The sequence below is a fragment of the Macaca mulatta genome, chromosome 20 (assembly GCF_049350105.2).
Source record: "Macaca mulatta isolate MMU2019108-1 chromosome 20, T2T-MMU8v2.0, whole genome shotgun sequence".
Lineage (NCBI taxonomy): Eukaryota > Metazoa > Chordata > Mammalia > Primates > Cercopithecidae > Macaca > Macaca mulatta.
The window spans coordinates 18,866,654-18,886,765 of record NC_133425.1 but is presented as its reverse complement, the minus strand read 5'-3'; the positions used below and the strand labels follow the sequence as shown (position 1 = coordinate 18,886,765).

General features: G+C 39.6%; 1 protein-coding gene across 4 annotated transcripts in view; it reads left to right on the top strand.

The window, feature by feature from the left end:
* SMG1 (SMG1 nonsense mediated mRNA decay associated PI3K related kinase) overlaps positions 1–20,112 on the top strand; it is a 111,566-nt gene that overhangs the window by 70,367 nt on the left and 21,087 nt on the right. For all 4 annotated transcript variants that reach the window (XM_077986349.1, XM_015125715.3, XM_077986350.1 and 1 more), the window contains 20 exons: positions 466–610; positions 719–857; positions 2,442–2,672; positions 2,782–2,959; positions 3,533–3,694; positions 4,896–5,113; positions 5,322–5,476; positions 7,279–7,501; positions 10,366–10,612; positions 11,020–11,249; positions 12,885–13,133; positions 14,287–14,425; positions 14,510–14,619; positions 14,744–14,962; positions 15,514–15,704; positions 16,432–16,604; positions 16,750–17,029; positions 17,794–18,066; positions 18,529–18,763; positions 19,801–20,027. In XM_077986349.1, coding sequence (XP_077842475.1) covers positions 466–610; positions 719–857; positions 2,442–2,672; positions 2,782–2,959; positions 3,533–3,694; positions 4,896–5,113; positions 5,322–5,476; positions 7,279–7,501; positions 10,366–10,612; positions 11,020–11,249; positions 12,885–13,133; positions 14,287–14,425; positions 14,510–14,619; positions 14,744–14,962; positions 15,514–15,704; positions 16,432–16,604; positions 16,750–17,029; positions 17,794–18,066; positions 18,529–18,763; positions 19,801–20,027 — 4,024 coding nt within the window. The remainder of the gene's footprint in view (positions 1–465; positions 611–718; positions 858–2,441; positions 2,673–2,781; positions 2,960–3,532; positions 3,695–4,895; positions 5,114–5,321; positions 5,477–7,278; positions 7,502–10,365; positions 10,613–11,019; positions 11,250–12,884; positions 13,134–14,286; positions 14,426–14,509; positions 14,620–14,743; positions 14,963–15,513; positions 15,705–16,431; positions 16,605–16,749; positions 17,030–17,793; positions 18,067–18,528; positions 18,764–19,800; positions 20,028–20,112) is intronic.

Here is a 20,112-nt window from a genome sequence, read left to right as displayed (position 1 = left end):
ATAGCAGGCAGTGTCTTCACCTCTAACAAGGGAATAAAGATGTTTACCTCATGAGTCTGTATGAATGAAATGGTATACTCATCACCTATTTATTATTTTTGCCAGAATGATTAAAGTGAATCTGATCATGAGGAAATAGCCAGTCAGATTCATAATGCAAGACGTTCTACAGCACAGTTGACACCTGACTCTTTACAGTGTTCAGTGTCATGAAAGACATTGATGTCTTCCACAGGAGATAATATAATCTTACTTGGGAAGCTAATGAATTCATTTCAACATACCAACCTTTTAGACAACAGAATTCATATTTGTGCCTTATCAAGTTATGTACAGTAATATTATGGAACTTTTGATTGTTTGCAGATAAAAACCTAAAATGCTAATGGGAGTGTCATTAGGAATTTATGAATGTAATGTTGTTGAGTTCTTTTATTATAATTATTTTTTTGTCCATTATGGCAGTGCATATTGGAGTTGGAGAACCTGACTTCATTTTGGGACAGTTGTATCACCTATCTTCAGTACAGGCACCTGAAGTAGCCAAATCTTGGGCAGCGTTGGCCAGCTGGGCTTATAGGTGGGGCAGAAAGGTGGTTGACAATGCCAGGTATGTTTAAATGTGTAGTTTATGCATTGCATAAATAGATATTTAAATGTCTGCTGATATGGTAAAGTTTTGGTAGCTAAAATACTGATGACTTGTTCATTTTTATAGTCAGGGAGAAGGTGTTCGTCTGTTGCCTAGAGAGAAATCTGAAGTTCAGAATCTGCTTCCAGACACTATAACTGAGGAAGAGAAAGAGAGAATATATGGTATTCTTGGACAGGCTGTATGTCGGCCAGCGGGGATTCAGGCAAGGAAAACATGGTGCTTGGGGCAAGACTGCTACTCCAAATCATTGATTTTGAGAAAACTGATCATATATATTTGATAAAATATTGAATGGGGCTTACCAATTGTTGTTGTAAACAAAAACTTCTACGTTTTAAGATGAAAATGAGTTATATTTTTCTAAGAAGAATATACTTCTTTTGAGAAAATAAGGCATTTCCTTAGAGTCCTGTTAAAAGTAGGTGAAGTTGGCCTGGCATGGTGGCTCACACCTGTAATCCCAGCACTTTGGGAGGCCGAGGTGGTTGGATCACTTGAGGTCAGGAGTTTGAGACCAGCCGGCCATGGCAAAACCTCATCTCTACTGAAAATACAAAAATTAGCCGGGTGTGGTGGTGCATGCCTGTAATCCCAGCTACTCGGGAGGCTGAGGCAGGAGAACCATTTGAAGGTTGCAGTGAGATCGCACCACTGCACTCCAGCCTGGGTGACAGAGTGAGACTGTCTCAAAAGAAAAAATTAATAAGTGAAGTTCATTTTAGGTAAATTAAATTTCTTTTTAACTTACTCATCAGAAATTGTAGTTCTTAACCCTTGGTTATGAGCTTTTAAAATATGCCAGTGCATGAAACTTACCCCCATTTATTCTGAATGAGACATGTGTGTGCATGTGTGTGTGTGTGCGTTTAAACTTACTAAGTGATGCTAACGTGCAGCCAGTGTTGAAAATGGACTAGATGATCTTAGAATTCACACTCTATCCCTTCAGAGTTCCGTCAATTTTAGAATGCCAATCTATGTTATTTAGTTGCAGTCCTCAAAGGCATGGATTTTATTTGCCAAACTAAGCTATATCGATCAGTTCTTGCTGTAAACAGCAGCGTATCTAAGTCTCTGCCTAAGCTGGTGTCTGGTACGTGCACAGTACTCTGAAGAGAATGAGGTTTAGTATATGTATTCTGTGTACATTCAGCTTCAAACTTTTGAGCAGATTGTGCTTAATTTTTTGCAGGCATAGGCTGGGCGCGGTGGCTCACACCTGTAATTCCAGCACTTTGAGAGGCCGAGGCAGGCAGATCACCTGAGGTCAGGAGTTTGAGACCAGCCTGGCCAACATGGTGAAACCCTGTCTCTACTAAAAACACGAAAAAGCAGCAGGGTGTGGTAGTGGGCGCCTGTAATCCCAGCTACTCAGGAGGCTGAGGCATGAGAATCGCTTGAACCTGGGAGGCTGGGAGGCAGAGAGGTTGCAGTGAGCTGTGATCATGCCATTGCACTCCAGCCTGGATGACAGAGTGAGACTTTGTCACAAGGAAAAAAAAATTTCTGCAGGCAGAATACTGTATTGTAACTTGGAAGCATTTAAAGTACAACAAAACCCCAGAAAAGTCTAATCTTTGCTAAATGCTTGTATTCTTCTTCATTGGCTTCATATTAGTAAATGTATCATAAAGAGAAGCATACTGACACTGACTTAGTTTATATAACACTAAATTTGGGATAATTTTATATATGAGAAGAATGTTTTTATGATAGTCAAATTGCATACCTTTTTCCCTTTTCAGTTTGTATTTAAAATAGCATTTTGTGCACAATTTCTTTTCAGGATGAAGATATAACCCTTCAGATAACAGAGAGTGAAGATAATGAAGAAGATGACATGGTTGATGTTATCTGGCGTCAGTTGATATCAAGCTGCCCATGGCTTTCAGAACTTGATGAAAGTGCAACTGAAGGAGTTATTAAAGTGTGGAGGAAAGTTGTAGATAGAATATTCAGCCTGTACAAACTCTCTTGCAGTGCATACTTTACTTTCCTTAAACTCAACGCTGGTCAAGTATGTAGCACAGTGTTCTAAGAAAATTAATTTGGAAACTTTTTCTTACTAAACAAAAATAGTGTTCTGAGTTATTTTCTTATTTATTCCCCTCATCTTTCACTCTTAGATTCCTTTAGATGAGGACGACCCCAGGCTGCATTTAAGTCACAGAGCGGAACAGAGCACTGATGATGTGATCGTCATGGCCACATTGCGCCTTCTGCGGTTGCTCGTGAAGCACGCTGGTGAGCTTCGGCAGTATCTGGAGCACGGCTTGGAGACAACACCCACTGCACCGTGGAGAGGTGACACCTGCATAAAATGTTTCTGGAAAAATTGTTTCTCATTAGGATATATAAGATTTTAAAAAGTGGTTTCCTTATGTTTATTATTTGAATGTGTAAAAGAACAGCCAGATTAAGTTCCTAGGACACCCTGCACTACTTGTTACATCACTAGGACTTTACCTCCCACCTTTCCAAGAAATGGGAAGCTGAAAGGCAGGAGCTTTTTATATACAAAATGAATTTTGGAGAGGATGGTGAATAATTTTCAAAAGGTTTTGTATACCCTCTGTAAAAATTGTCTGTGTCTGCCTTGTTTGTAGGCATTCACAGAAGATAATTTCTCCAAAACATTTTTGAGTTTCCCTGGACTTTGATTACAGCCCTGTATCTAAACCAACCTTAACCAGACTTGCAAATCAAGAACTGGTTGATTGTGTGTGGTTCTTTATTATCACAGGGAGAAATCTGAACTCTTAAAATTTGTACTAATGCTGACACACATCAGGTTTTCTCTGTTTGATCTACGATGCTGATAGTTTCTTCATAGTTTTAAATAACTTTAAAGCATCTTTCTCTCTTCTCCTCCTGAAGGAATTATTCCGCAACTTTTCTCACGCTTAAACCACCCTGAAGTGTATGTGCGCCAAAGTATTTGTAACCTTCTCTGCCGCGTGGCTCAAGATTCCCCACATCTCATATTGTATCCTGCAATAGTGGGTACCATATCGCTTAGTAGTGAATCCCAGGCTTCAGGTATGGAATATTCAAATATTGCTACTTTTAAGTATAAGTTATTGTGCCAGTAATTTTAGTTAGGTCAAAGTTTTTAAGCCTTATGTTCCAGAGTCGTTAGAGTTTGTAGGTTTTTTTTTTTTTTTTCTTCTTTTTTCTTTTTTGAGATGGAGTCTCACTCTGTTGCCCAGGCTGGAGTGTAGTGGTGCCATCTCAGCTCACTGCAATCTCTGCCTCCCAGGTTTAAGCAGCTCTCTGCCTCAGCTTCCCGAGTAATTGGGATTACGTGCACGTGCCACCACGCCCAGCTAATTTTTGTACTTTTAGTAGAGTAGGGGTTTCACCATCTTGGCCAGGCTGGTCTTGAACTCCTGACCTGGTGATCCACTTACCTCGGCCTCCCAAAGTGGTGGGATTACAGACATGAGCCACTGCGCCTGGCTGTAGGTTTTTTAATAGTAATAATTAGCATTTATTGAAGGAGGAACTACTATGTATCTGACACCAGGACATGTGCTTTACACATTACCTGTAGCCTTGACAGTAATCCACCAAGACGTGGAGAAATAGAGTAACTCTGCCAGGCTTACTGAGCTGTTACTGGTAGGTAAGAATTGTACTGAACTTTTGGCCAGGTGTGGTGGCTCACACCTGTAATACCAGCACTTTGGGAGGCTGAGGAGGGTGGATCACTTGAGGCCAGGAGTTTGAGACCAGACCAGCCTGGACAACATGGTGAAACCCTGTTTCTATGAAAAAATACAAAAAATTAGCTGGGTGTGGTAGCACACACCTGTAGTCCCAGCTATTCGGGAGGCTGAGACACAAGAATCACTTGAACCCAGGAGACAGGTTGCAGTGAGCCGAGATTGTGCCAGTGTACTCCAACCTCAGCAACAGAGCTAGACCCTGTTTCCAAAGGAAAAAAAAAAAGAAAGGATTATACCAAGTTTTGAACTCTGGCTTGAAGAATACATTATTTGTTAAACACTTACTATCTTTCTCCTTTGTATCTTCCATTAGCTTGTAGTGTTAATAAGTATGAAAGCTCAACCTATAGAAAGGCAGAATATCCACAATCTTTAATCAATTCAATGCATGGAAGGCAAAGCAGTTCAGTGAGTGCTCTTGAGTCAAATAGATTATGAGTGTTTTCCCTAACTCAGCATATGCACATGGGAGAAATGTTCAAAATATTCCTTGTTCTCCTATTTCATTACAGGAAATAAATTTTCCACTGCAATTCCAACTTTACTTGGCAATATTCAAGGAGAAGAATTGCTGGTTTCTGAATGTGAGGGAGGAAGTCCTCCTGCATCTCAGGATAGCAATAAGGATGAACCTAAAAGTGGATTAAATGAAGACCAAGCCATGATGCAGGATTGTTATAGCAAAATTGTAGATAAGCTGTCCTCTGCAAATCCAACCATGGTGTTACAGGTACAAAGAAACTCACATGTTGTAGAATAATTTTTTATAGAATAATCAAAGTTGCTTTTGCCAATCTGTATTGACAATCACTAGTCAGGGTTCTCTAATTGTATAATGAGCACAAATTGCACACACTTAACTTATGAAGTCCAGTGTTTGAAGAGCTGTGCTGTGGGTAGGCTTGTAGATGAACTGTTTGGGTGTGCCGTGTATGCAGGTTCAGATGCTCGTGGCTGAACTGCGCAGGGTCACTGTGCTCTGGGATGAGCTCTGGCTGGGAGTTCTGCTGCAACAACACATGTATGTCCTGAGACGAATTCAGCAGCTTGAAGATGAGGTCAAGAGAGTCCAGAACAACAACACCTTACGCAAGTATGTTTCCATACACTTGTCCTGAGATGGTGAAGCCGCCTCTTCTTTTAATGTGTCAAAGTATAACATAAAATTTACTATTTTAATCATTTTTAAGTGTACAATTCAGTGGCATTAAATACATTCACAATATTGTACAACCATCACCACGGTCTGTTTCCAGAATTTATTCATTATCTTAAACAAGAAGCTCTGTAGTCATTAAAGATTATCTCTTCATTTCCCTCTCACCTCAGTTCCTGGCCACCTCTATTCTACTTGCCATCTCTATGAATTTGCCTATTTTAGCTACTTCATAGAAGTAGATACATACAGTATCCATCCTTTCGTGTTTGGCTTTTTATACTTAGAATAATGGCCTGAAGGTTTATGATGTTGTAACATGTGATAGAATTTCATTTTTTTTTTATGGCTGGATAATATTGTATGGATACACCACATTTTGTCCATCCTTGTGTTTATGGACAGCTGGGTTGCTTCTCCATTTTAGCTCTGTGAGCAATGCTGCTATGAACATTGGTGTACAAGTATCTGAGTCCCCGCTTTCTATTATTTTATGTGAATTTCGTGTATTTTGTGGATGATCCAGTGGATTTGCTGAATTGTATGGCAATTCTACTTCTAACTTACTGAGGAGCCAACACACTTTTCCACAGTGGCTGCACCATTTTACAGTCCTCCTAGCCATGCATGAGGGCTTCTTTTCTTTTCTTTTTTTGACAATACTTTTCTTTTCTTTTTTCTGACAATAGCTGTAGTGATGGATGTGAAGTGGTATCTCATTGTGGTTTTGATTTGCATTTTCCTAATGACTAGTGATGTTTAGCATCCTTTCATGTGTTTATTGGCCATTTGCATATCTTTGGAGAAATGTCATTACAAATCCTTTGCCCATTTTTTAATTGGGTCTTTTTTTTTTTTTTTTTTTTATTGTTGAATTGTAGGAGTTCTCTATGTATTCTGGCTACTAACTAGCCCTTATCAGATCCATGGTTTGCAAATATTTGTGGCCATTCTGTGGGTTGTCTTTTCATTCTCTCCATAGTGTATAGCATTTTTTGATTTACAAAAGTTTTAATTTTGGTGTAGCTCAATTTAATTTGTCTGTTCTTTTGGTGCCACATCCAAGGAATCATTGCCAAATCTGGTGTCATGAAACCTTTCCCTTATGTTTTCTAAGAGTTTTGTAGTTTTAGATTTTACGTTTAGGTCTTTGATCCATTTTGAGTTACTGCTTCATTCTTTTGCATGTTGATATTGCATTTTCCCTGCATCATTTAATTCGTTGAAAAGAGGAGCTGCCTTCTTTTGTGAGCTGCATTTTTAAAAAAAACGAAAAACAGTTATTGGTCGGGCACGGAGACTCATGCCTGTAATTCTGGCACTTTGGGAGGCCGAGGCAGGCGGATCACAAGGTCAGGAGATCTAGACCATCCTGGCCAACATGGTGAAACCCCGTCTCTACTAAAATACGAAAAATAAGCTGGGCGTGGTGGCACATGCGTGTGTAGTCCCAGCTACTCAGGAGGCTGAGGCAGAGGAATTGCTTGAACCCAGGAGGTGGAGGTTGTAGTGAGCCAAGATTGCACCACTCCATTCCAGCCTGGCGACAGAGCAAAACCCTGTCTCAAAAAAAAAAGATTCTTTGTTAGTAATTTACTTTGTGAATATGTTATTGCTCTATTTAGACTTATTCCTTGGTACTGTTTACTTAACAGTTGATATATTTACATTGTTCCATGTTTGTGTAAAACTTTATTGTACACGTTTAAGTTTTTGAATAAAAATGTCTTCTTGGTCAGAGAAGAGAAAATTGCAATCATGAGGGAGAAGCATACAGCTTTGATGAAGCCCATCGTATTTGCTTTGGAGCATGTGAGGAGTATCACAGCGGCTCCTGCAGAAACACCTCATGAAAAATGGTTTCAGGATAACTATGGTGATGCCATTGAAAATGCCCTGGAAAAACTGAAGACACCGTCGAACCCTGCAAAGCCTGGGAGCAGCTGGATTCCATTTAAAGAGGTAGAGAATAATCCCAAGCATGCTACTGAAATGGCACATCACAGTTCCCATGAGATACGAAATTTAAATAAGTGGACTCCTTACTTGGAATGTAAGAGATTTTATAAGCCTGTAGAAGGCAGCCTGTGGCCAAATAAGTGTTTCTGTTTAAGAATTTGGAAATCAGTGGGCAAAGGGGGATGGATGGCAAAGGTGCCCAATCTTTCATGTGTGGAAGGCTCACACCAGTGAACAACATTATGTATGGAAGGCTCACACCAGTGAACAACAGATGAAGAAATTAGCCAAGGAAGGGCCTGTGACCCTGAGCTAAATATTGGTTGCCTGCTTTATTTGCCTCATAAAAGATAAGAAATTTAACCTTGTGCCTATGTAGTTTTTCATGAGAAGAGCATTCAGTATTTCTAATAGACAAAATAGTCACCTATAACAACATAAATTTTTATAAGTAGTTGTTCTGGAATCAGTTCCACATATGCTGCATGGAACATATTTGAGAATCCTTATCTTTTATGTTTTGATTTTCTTAATTCTGTATTCTCTTGGGTCTTTATCTTTTCTAGCAAATAACACCATTAGTTGGGGGAGCTTATTACTTTGTAGCTGCAGCTTTTCCTTCTCCCTCCCTCTTTTCTCTGTCTTACCTTTATTGCTCCTAACTGATTTCCTTACTGAACTTGAGCAATGAGAAAGCTATTAAAAGATACATGTAGAAACAAAAAGTACAGCCAACTTTAGCAAATGCAAGGTGCTAAATTCAGAGCAAATAACTAGAAGTACAGGAAAGAAAACTAACATGAAGGATGAAGTTTATTATGTGTTCTTGCCAAAACTCGAGTTTCCTTGTGTGTGTGTAGGTGGGTGGGGGGGTGTTTGTTTTTTTGAGATGGAGTCTCACTCTGTTGCCCAGGCTGGAGTGCAGTGGCACAATCTTGGCTCCCTGCAACCTCTGCCTCCCGAGTTTAAGTGATTCTCCTGCCTTAGCCTCCCGTGTAGCTGGGATTACAGGCATGCAGTACCACGTTTGGCTAATTTTTATACTTTTGGTAGAGATGGAGTTTCACCATGTCGGCCAGGCTAGTCTCGAGTGGTCCACCCTCTTTGGCCTCCCAAATTGCTGGGATTACAGTTGTGAGCCACCACTCCTGGCCTGTGTTTCCTTGTGTTCTAAGACCAGTTTCTTGTTTCTTTGTTTCTCTTTCAGTAAATCAAGTTAGAAAATCAGAAGAGGATATAGGAGGAAACCCTGTAAAACCCTGTGTGTGCGTGCACGTGTGTGTGTGTGTGTGTGTGTGTATGTGTCTATAATCACAGAAAAATTTTAAATGATTTTGTACATTTTAAAAAATAATTTTAAAAATTAAGAATACCTGTGTCTCTCTTTTAGATATAGTACAGCTCAAAAAAAAGGAATTATCTAAAGAAATTAAACTTTATAGAAGTCCTACTTCTCTCCCTAATTATATCTCCCCACCCACAACCAGTTTTCTGAGTTTTAATTAATCCCTATCTACTTTTTAAAAAATAGTTTTTGTTTATAGATGCATTTCTAAATGACATTGTTTAGTTTCTGCCCGTTTTTGAACTTCTACGAATGAGATCATATTGTATGTACATGTCTACCTTTTTTACTACCATATTGGATCGCGATTAAGTTTTACAATAATTCAATGATTTTTTTGTGTGTGTTTGTGTAGCTAAACAATGTTCTGTTATGTGAAAATACCACAGTTTATTCTTTTGTCATTGAGCACTTGGGGTGTTTCCAATTGGTTTTTTTCTTTTTATGAACAGAGCTTGCTAAAGATTGCTTTACATTTTTTCACATGGAAGCGGAGTCCAGAATTTTTAAATTTGGGTGCATATTATTGAGTTCGCTGCATGTAACAACACACCTGTACATACAGTTCGTTCCCTGTGATTATTAGAAAGTATTATGGGGCTTTTCTGCAAACCTCAAATGGTCAGACCTAAATGGTTACTTCTCTTTTAAAAATGTTCTTACTTGTCTTTGTCTTTTCTTCAGTTTTGTTAAGTTTCTTAGAAATCCACCAGATTTCCTCTCCTCCAGTTTGATAAGAGTAGATTGAGCCTCATTTTTTCTTGTAATTTAATATTAATAACTTTGCAGATGACTTTTTAAAGGTTTGTCTAACTGACAGCTGACTGCTAGCTGTACCTATTGCAAGGACTGGATTGTTTTGGTGTTGTGCATACATAGCTCAACATTGGGGAATTATTAATAGTTTGCTAAAAGCCCCAAATTGGGTGATGACCACAGCAGCGTTTTCCCTCTATTTCCTGTGATTTCACTGCTTGTTTGGACAGAGGAAAAGAAAGAGTCTTAACAAAGTAAGAATCCTGTAGTACACATCAGCCACCGGTGTTAACCCATCCAGGATTGCCCAGATCCCAGCACTGAGTTAAATATAGAAATTACAACAACAGATAGTTGTATGGATTTTAAAATTTACTTTTGTTGTTGTTTTTGAGATAGGTTCTGCCTCTGTCACTCAGGCTCGAGCGCAGTGGCGTAATCTTGGGTCTCTGCAACCTCTGCCTCCTGGGCTCAATGATCCTCTTCTCCTGCCCTAGCTTCCCAAGTATCTGGGACTACAGGCACGAGCCACTGTGCCTGACTAATTTTTGTATTCTTTGTAGAGATGGGGTTTTGCCATGTTGCCCAGGCTGATCTTGAACCCCTGAATTCAAGTGATCTGCCTATCTCAGCCTCCCAGAGTTCTGGGATTACAGGCATGAGCTGCCACCCCTGGCCTAAAATTTACTTTTATGCCAGATTGAATGTGGAAGAAATAAGTGTTCTAATCTAATGTAAATTTCTTTCTCCCATCTTATGAGTATAGATAATGCTAAGTTTGCAACAGAGAGCACAGAAACGTGCAAGTTACATCTTGCGCCTTGAAGAAATCAGTCCATGGTTGGCTGCCATGACTAACACTGAAATTGCTCTTCCTGGGGAAGTCTCAGCCAGAGACACTGTCACAATCCATAGTGTGGGCGGAACCATCACAATCTTACCGACTAAAACTAAGCCAAAGAAACTTCTCTTTCTTGGATCAGATGGGAAGAGCTATCCTTATCTTTTCAAAGGTAGGATTTAAGACTTACTCCATTTTTCAGAAGAGTATTAGTTTTACTAATGCTTTATGTGGGTGTATATGGTAGGAGATTATTTCAGGCGAATTTCTGTATGTTATTATTAGCCTGCAGTGCCCTATGTCTTATGTGCTTTTGAAGGGTAGTGGTTGGATGCTGTGCAGAAAGATTTTCCACCCCCACTTTGTGTATGAACTTGTACAAGCAGGACAAGTGAGGTACAGCTAATAATGCTAATATCTACTGCCAGTATCTTGTCCCAAAATAGAATTATTTAATGCTCTCAGCATGCCTCATGGACTGTCAGTTTTTGACTGCCATTGCTAATTGAAAAAGAGGAGTGGTATGCTCCCAACCCTGTTTAATCACCTATTCTAGCTATTTTAATTTTGTTTTCATAGGACTGGAGGACTTACATCTGGATGAGAGAATAATGCAGTTCCTATCTATTGTGAATACCATGTTTGCTACAATTAATCGCCAAGAAACACCCCGGTTCCATGCTCGACACTATTCTGTAACACCACTAGGAACAAGATCAGGACTAATCCAGTGGGTAGATGGAGCCACACCCTTATTTGGTCTTTACAAACGATGGCAACAACGGGAAGCTGCCTTACAAGCACAAAAGGTTGATTAAATCATCAACACAGTGTATTAGTCTATTCTCTGTTATTGTGTGAAATGCTTCTAGGCTTACTAGACCATTTTTGCATGTTTATAAGCGGTTAAAGAAGGAAAAGATTTGAGGTCCCTAGGAAAGTATTTTTGAGGTTTTTTTTTTTGTTTGTTTGTTTTTTGTTTTGTTTTTTTTTTTTTTTTGAGACACAGTCTTGCTCTGTCGCCCAGGCTGGAGTGCAGTGGTGTGGTTTTGGGTCACTGCAACCTGTGCCTCCCAGGTTCAAGCAATTCTCCTGCCACAGGCTCCCAAGTAGCTGGAACTATGGGGGGTGCACAACCACAACTGGGTAATTTTTGTATTTTTAGTAGAGATGGAATTTTGCCATGTTGTCCAGGTTGGTCTTGAACTCCTGGCCTCAAGTGATTCACCTGCCTCGGCCTCCCAAAATGCTGGGATTACAGGCATGAGCCACCGCCTCTGGCCTTGAGGTACCTTTTATAAAAATAAAATTGTTTGCTTTTTTGTTTTGTTTTGTTTTTTAAAGGAACAGGGTCTTACTTTGTTGTCCAGGCTAGAGTGCAGTGGTGTGATCATAGCTCATTGCCGCCTTTGAACTCCTGGGCTCAGGTATTCCTTCCACCTCAGCCTCCTTAAGTGCAGGGATTATAGGGATGAGCCACCACACCCAGCCAAAAATAGTTATATAAGAGGCAAAAATGATGGCATTGGGTTTATCTTAACTTTAGACAGATTTGGAGAAGGGGAATGTGTGGTTGTTCATCACTCAGTAACTTGATAATTTACAGCTTAATGTTTTTATTGGATTTACCATTCTTTTAAATTAAATTTGTAAACAATTGCTTTAAAACCCAGTTATTTTATATTTGTAAATAAGCAATTTTAAATTTGAAATTAATCACCATGGCATCCTATTTTGTATCTGTGAATTTTATGCTTTGATTTAGACTAGGAGTTTAATTTAGAATATATTTTAGCCATGTATCTGAGTGCTTAATATATGCCAGGAACAGTACTAAGCTCTTAGGATACTGAGATAAATTTTATACAGTCTTTATCTTCAGGATCCCACATCTAGCTAAAGAAAATGCTTCTGATTAGGGTAGGTAGGGGAAAAGAGCAAGAGTTTGAAAGGAGTCAAGTTTTAAACCTAGGCACAGGAGACTGCAGAATTGTTATTGAAGGATAATTTCGAAATAGTAATTAGAGAAGGGCTATCTAAATTCTCATGTAATGTGTTTTTGAATTTCTGTTAATTTTATATTACTGATTAAGTCGTGTGAAGAATGAAGTATGTGCATAAATTATGAACTAAATTGTAAAACTGAATTCTGTATTATAAAGAAGAAAGTAACTTGAGTGTTTAGTTTTGAATTGAACCTTAAGAAAATTAAACAGTAGACTGATTTTTCAATAAAGTGAATGGGCCTAATTAAAAGGTGTATAAGAAAGATCCATAGTCCAGAAGAATTAGCTATTTTGTATTAATACATGAAATTTAGCTGAGTAATGAGAGAATGCTACTGAAAAATCATTTTTAAAAATTCTACTTTACATATAAAAGGCACTCTTTTTCCTTATATAAAATTGATCTTTTCTTTTTTAAAAAAATTGTTTTTTCTTAAGGCCCAAGATTCCTACCAAACTCCTCAGAATCCTGGAATTGTACCCCGTCCTAGTGAACTTTATTACAGTAAAATTGGCCCTGCTTTGAAAACAGTTGGGCTTAGCCTGGATGTATCCCGTCGGGATTGGCCTCTTCATGTAATGAAGGCTGTATTGGAAGAGTTAATGGAGGCCACACCACCGAATCTTCTTGCCAAAGAGCTCTGGTCATCTTGCACAACGCCTGATGAATGGTGGAGAGTTACACAGGTATGTGCTTTGTTTTAGACTATACTCAGTAGTATTTCTTTTGTCTGCTACCTTCTTACCTATCTTATTTGTCCTCCTTCCCTTCCTTCCTCTGTCCCTCCAGACTTGGTAGTTTCAGACCTATATTTGAGTTTAATATTACAGTTACAAAGGCATGAACATGACTCTGTCCAAGGGCAGGATGGGGAAAGAGTTACGGATGAAATGAAAAGGAGATCCTAAGTGAATTAACACAGGAACAGAAAACTGAATACCGCATGTTCTCACTTATAAGTGGGAGTTAAACATTGAACACACGTGGACACAAAGAAGGGAACAACATACACTGGGGCCTACTTGAGGGTGGAGGGCAGTAGGGAGATGAGGTAGGAAAAAATACCTGTTGGGTCACTACCTGGGTGACAGAATAATGTGTACACCAAACCCCAGTGACATGCAGTTTACCCACGTAAAGACCTACACATGTCCCTCTAAACCTAAAATAAAAAGTTGGAAGGAAAAAAAAATTTTTAAATCAATATTTAAATTTAAAAAAAGAGGCTGGGCATGGTGGCTCACATCTGTAATCCCAGCACTTTTGGAGGCCAAATTGGGTGGATCACCTGAGGTCAAGAGTTCGAGACCAGCCTGCCCAACATGGCGAAAGCCTGTTTCAACTAAAAATACAAAAAAAAAAAAAAAAAAAAAAAATTAGCCAGGCATGGTGGCGGGTGCCTGTAATCCCAGCTACTCGGGAGGCTGAGGCAGGAGAATCACTTGAACCCAGGAGGTGGAGGTTGCAGTGAGCCGAGATTGCACCACTGCACTCCAGCCTGGGCAAGAAGAGCGAAACTCTGTCTTTAAAAAAAAAAAAGAAAAGAATAAAAAATTTAGAAAGAGACAAACTAGGAAGGCTAAAGAAAAGTTTTTCTGTTTGTTTGTGTTTTTTTTTTAATCCAGCATCCTGATAGCTGTTTAGTACCAATCAGGTCTACAGTGTTGTATGCCTGCATGACCACATGCAGCAACCTTGAGGAATGCTTTTTATTTGCTGATTTATTTTAAACTAAGGGGTAGGTTTATGGCGCTTTGTAAATGTTATAGTATCGCGTCCATGTTGGAGGGGAATTTCTTAATGATGTTTCGCTTGCTGCCCCCATTTCCTTTCCTTTAGTCTTATGCAAGATCTACTGCAGTCATGTCTATGGTTGGATACATAATTGGCCTTGGAGACAGACATCTGGATAACGTTCTCATAGATATGACGACTGGAGAAGTTGTTCACATAGATTACAATGTTTGCTTTGAAAAAGGTAAAATAAAAGTAAACTTTACATTTATGAGGGCCAAATGTTTTTTGGTGAAAGGGCAAAAATATAATGATTTGTCTTTTCAAGGTAAAAGCCTTAGAGTTCCTGAGAAAGTACCTTTTCGAATGACACAAAACATTGAAACAGCACTGGGTGTAACTGGAGTAGAAGGTGTATTTAGGCTTTCATGTGAGCAGGTATGCTGTTTTCTCTTCTCCCTTTTAGTGTACTTGTTAAATAAGCAAAACCTATGGAATAAAAAACACACTTTAGTGATGAAACTTGTGGCAGACCTTATTTTAAAAACTCTCCTGAAAACAGGTTTTACACATTATGCGGCGTGGCAGAGAAACCCTGCTGACGCTGCTGGAGGCCTTTGTGTACGACCCTCTGGTAGACTGGACGGCAGGAGGCGAGGCGGGCTTTGCTGGTGCTGTCTATGGTGGAGGCGGCCAGCAGGCCGAGAGCAAGCAGAGCAAGAGAGAGATGGAGCGAGAGATCACCCGCAGCCTGTTTTCTTCCAGAGTAGCTGAGATTAAGGTGAAGTCCAGTGACAGAATAAGTCCTTGTCTTCTTTTTATTAATAGAGTAACATGCTCATCAAAATGTTGAGGCAAATTGTTTCTCTAATTTTTTGGCAAGACTAATGTATAATATTGAAATGGCAGTTAAATGTGGCAATTTGATATTATCTTTTTATTAGGTAATTCTTCCACACAAACATGCACAGTTACATTCCACACTCCTAAGAGGTGGGTTCGTGATTTGAAAAAATTATATTTCTTAATTATTGAAATGATGTTTACCAGTGATGACTGTAAATGTTCTTTAATTGGATAGCTTCCCTTCCCCATCTGGTAGCCAGGGACGCCAATCTTGTTCTGGGTGACATTGGCAACTTTTAATACATGGTATTATGAGATTGAGCCTGTCAGTTTACGCCTGTGTAAACTTGAACACGTTAGTTGTCTTTGTACGGTGGAGGCAATGCATCACCCCTTTGGGGTTTTGTAGAGTTTTGTTTTTCTGATGCTGTCATGTCTCACAATAGGCCCTGTAAGAATCTTCCTAATTGCAATATCTTTTTACAGGTGAACTGGTTTAAGAATAGAGATGAGATGCTGATTGTGCTTCCCAAGTTGGACAGTAGCTTAGATGAATACCTAAGCTTGCAGGAGCAACTGACAGATGTGGAAAAACTGCAGGGCAAACTACTGGAGGAAATAGAGTTTCTAGAAGGAGCTGAAGGGGTGGATCATCCTTCTCACACTCTGCAACACAGGTTTAAAACAGTGTTGAATTCTTCTAAATATGTGCCATTAATTAGAATTTTCATATTTATATAAACATTATCAGTAGGGATTAGAATTACTGTAACAACTCACGTAAATGATAAAAGCTGTCTCAGTGACTGCAACTTCAAAGTGTTAGTAAACAAAAATTCACTGAAATTTTCCTCTTTGATTTTATTTAACTTAATTGTTTGAATGACTAATTATGGGAGATAGGTGGGTGTAGTGGTTAGAACACAAAACTTTGAATCAGAAAATCTGGGTTTTGGTTTTCTTATTACCATTATTGTATCTGCGTCCTTACTCATTTGTACAATGGCAGCTACTTCATCTACCTCACTGAGTTAAGTATTAAATAGGGTGGTTAACTGAAAGAATCTTATACACAGCAAGTGCTCAGTAAAGGGTAGTTGAATATGAAAGTGTTAAGCATTGCGTGAGGCTCTCAGATTACAAAGATCTGTCAAGCATCAGTTTCTAACCTTCAGGGAACCCAAAACTTGGCAGATGTGGTAGTTTTAATTAAAATGTCGTGAGCATAGTTGAGAGAATCACAGGGTCAGGAAAAACAGAGAAGTAAGGGACATTCGAAGGGGGCCCTCAAGATGGACAAGGAGCATACCGGACAGTCCATGTGTGAGCACATTCCAGGGTAGGAAAGTATGTGGAAGAAAACATCAGTAAATCTTTTGACTTTGTTTGTGTCCCCCTGATTAGGTATTCTGAACACACCCAACTACAGACTCAGCAAAGAGCTGTTCAGGAAGCAATCCAGGTGAAGCTGAATGAATTTGAACAGTGGATAACACATTATCAGGCTGCATTCAATAATTTAGAAGCAACACAGCTTGCAAGCTTACTTCAAGAGATAAGCACACAAATGGACCTTGGTATGGGTTGACTTATTATAGATTCACATGTGAAACTCTGAGTTTTATAGTCATGTTTTTGTGTGGGGTCCTGGTTTGTGCTTGCTTTTAGTGACAGCTGACTTGACACTGTTTTACTGTGATTAATATTGTCTTTTACCAAAAGGTCCTCCAAGTTACGTGCCAGCAACAGCCTTTCTGCAGAATGCTGGCCAGGCCCACTTGATTAGCCAGTGCGAGCAGCTGGAGGGGGAGGTTGGTGCTCTCCTGCAGCAGAGGCGCTCTGTGCTCCGTGGCTGTCTGGAACAACTGCATCACTATGCAACCGTGGCTCTGCAGTATCCAAAGGCCATATTTCAGAAACATCGAATTGAACAGTGGAAGACCTGGATGGAAGAGCTCATCTGTAACACCACAGTAGAGCGTTGTCAAGAGCTCTACAGGAAGTAAGTTGATAGTGCTTAATTTTCTTTCTTTCTTTTTTTTCCTTGAGACGGAGTCTCGTTCTGTCACCCAGGCTGGAGTGTAGTGGCATGATCTTGGCTCACTGCAACCTCTGTCTCCCAGGTTCAAGCAATTCTTCTGCCTCAGCCTCCCAAGTAGCTGGAGCTACACCACCACCATGCCCGGCTAATTTTTGTCTTTTTAGTACAGATGGGGTTTCACTAAATTGTCCAGGCTGGTCTTGAACTCCTGACCATGTGATCTGCCTGCTTGGGCCTCCCAAAGTTCTGGGATTACAGGTGTGAGCCACTGTGCCTGGCCAGTTTTATTTCTTGTTGGGTGTGGAAGCAAAGTTGTATTCTACAGCCTCGACCTCCCTGGGCTCAGGTGATCCTCCCACTTCAGCCTCCCAAGTAGCTGGGACCATGGGCGTGTGTCACCATGCCTGAAAAATTTTTATATTTTTTTGTAGAGATGGAGTTTCGCCATGTTGCCCAGGCTGGTCTCGAACTCCTGAGCTCTAGCGATCCTCCTGCCTTGGCCTCCCAAAATGCTAGGATTACAGGGGTATGAGCCATAGTGCCTGGACTCAAATGTTGATTCTGTCACGGTCATCAACAAGTCCTCTTAGGAAATTGCTTAAGCATCTGTAAAATGTCAATAATGATTTCTACTTTTCAAGGTTGGTTTGAGGATTAAATACAATATTCTTTTGTATGTTGGGGGTGGTTGTGTTAAAACAAGCACCTCTTTCTTATTTTTATAGATATGAAATGCAGTATGCTCCCCAGCCACCCCCAACAGTGTGTCAGTTCATCACTGCCACTGAAATGACCCTTCAGCGGTATGCAGCAGACATCAACAGCAGACTTATTAGACAAGTGGAACGCTTAAAACAGGAAGCTGTCACTGTGCCAGTTTGTGAAGATCAGTTGAAAGAAATTGAACGTTGCATTAAAGTTTTCCTTCATGAGAATGGAGAAGAAGGATCTTTGAGTCTAGCAAGTGTTATTATTTCTGCCCTTTGTACCCTTACAAGGTGAGTTAGCCAACTTCATATTGGACCATTTCCTGTGTCTTATTTTTAATCCCAAACCTAAAATGTTCTTTTGCTTTCCTTAGTCTTGCCCAGTGTTACAGCTGCTTGCTTGCTTTTCAGATTTTAGTTATCTTCGTTGTTTTTTTTTTTTTTGAGACAGGGTCTCACTCTTGACGCCGAGGCTGGAGTGCAGTGACACGATCTCGGCTCACTGCAACCTCAGCCTCCTGAATACCTGGGACTACAGGTGTGTGCCACCACTCCTGGCTAATTTTTGTATTTTTTTGGTAGAGATGGGATTTTGCCATGTTGGTCAGGCTGCTCTCAAACTCCTGACCTGAAGTAATCTACCCACCTCGGCCTCCGAAAATGCTGGAATTACAGGCATGGCCTTGACCTGGCCAATTACCTTGTTTTGTGTATACATTTAAGTTTCACTATACAGATATTTATCTCTTGTAGGCGTAACCTGATGATGGAAGGTGCAGCGTCAAGTGCTGGAGAACAGCTGGTTGATCTGACTTCTCGGGATGGAGCCTGGTTCTTGGAGGAACTCTGCAGTATGAGCGGAAACGTCACCTGCTTGGTTCAGTTACTGAAGCAGTGCCACCTGGTGCCACAGGACTTAGACATCCCGAACCCCATGGAAGCTTCTGAGACAGTTCACTTAGCCAATGGAGTGTATACCTCACTTCAGGTGAGCACTTTTATTTTAAATATTAGCTTGTTTTAGATACTGAATATTGTCTTTCTCATCTCTTTAATCCAGGAAAACAATTTGACTTCCACTTTTGTTGCTCAGCCAGTCATTTAAAGGAAAGATAATTGTGAGGTTTATAGCTGTAACTTGGTTACAGTTGCTCTTCGTTTTTTTGAATTTTTATAGTGACTTTATTTGTAGTAGTCAAAAACTGGAATCAAATCAAAAGTTCATCAATAAGCAAATGGATGAATAAAATATGGTACATCCACATAATGGAATACTTCTTAGCAATTAAAGTGAATGACCCCTTGATACATACAACCACATGTATGACTCTCAGAATAATTATGCTGAGTAAAGAAAGCTAGACATTTCTACCCCTATAAATGGAGAGTGTATAATAGGATAAAAAGCAGATCAGTGTTTACCTGGAAGTAGAGGAGGTGATATGGAGAAGTATGAGTGAGAGAGATTAAAAAGAGTCAGGAGGAAACTTGTAGGGTAATCGGTATGCTGATTTTCTTGATTGTGGTGACAGTTTCATGAGTGTATGCAAGTACCAAAGTATACCAAATTATATGTTTAAAACGTGCAGTTTATTATGGGCAAATTATACCTTGATAGGACTTTTTTTTGAAGGGAAATAGAAGCCACTTATAACCAAACCAAAAAGAGAATAACAATACTAATATCACTATTGGAAATATGATTCCTAAAAATTAGTAACATTATATAACAGACTTTAGGATAGTTCTTTTTGTTCTTAAGGTACATCATCCTAGGAATGTTTAATTATATAACTTTTTAAAGTCATTTGAAATAGTTCCTGAAAAATTTCACACGACTACAAAACAATTTAAAAAGGAAATTTTTAAAAGTAGAAATAAAAAGTAAACAAAAGATGTACTTACATGAATGAGTTGATGGCATAGTTACATACGTTTGCTCTTAATATATGGCTCTAAGTCTCCAAATATGTAACTTAGCTAAACTCAGAAAACATTAAAATTTTTTTTCTCATTTATTTATAGGAATTGAATTCAAATTTCCGGCAAATCATATTTCCAGAAGCACTTCGATGTTTAATGAAAGGGGAATACACGTTAGAAAGTATGCTGCATGAACTGGACGGTCTTATTGAGCAGACCACCGATGGCGTTCCCCTGCAGACTCTAGTGGAATCTCTTCAGGCCTACTTAAGAAATGCAGCTATGGGACTGGAAGAAGAAACACATGCTCATTACATCGATGTTGCCAGGCAAGTGAATGCTGGCTGTGCCGTTTCCTCGTAAAAGAGATGGGACAGCCAGAGAAAGGGATTCTGAGCTCTTTACCGTAAGTTT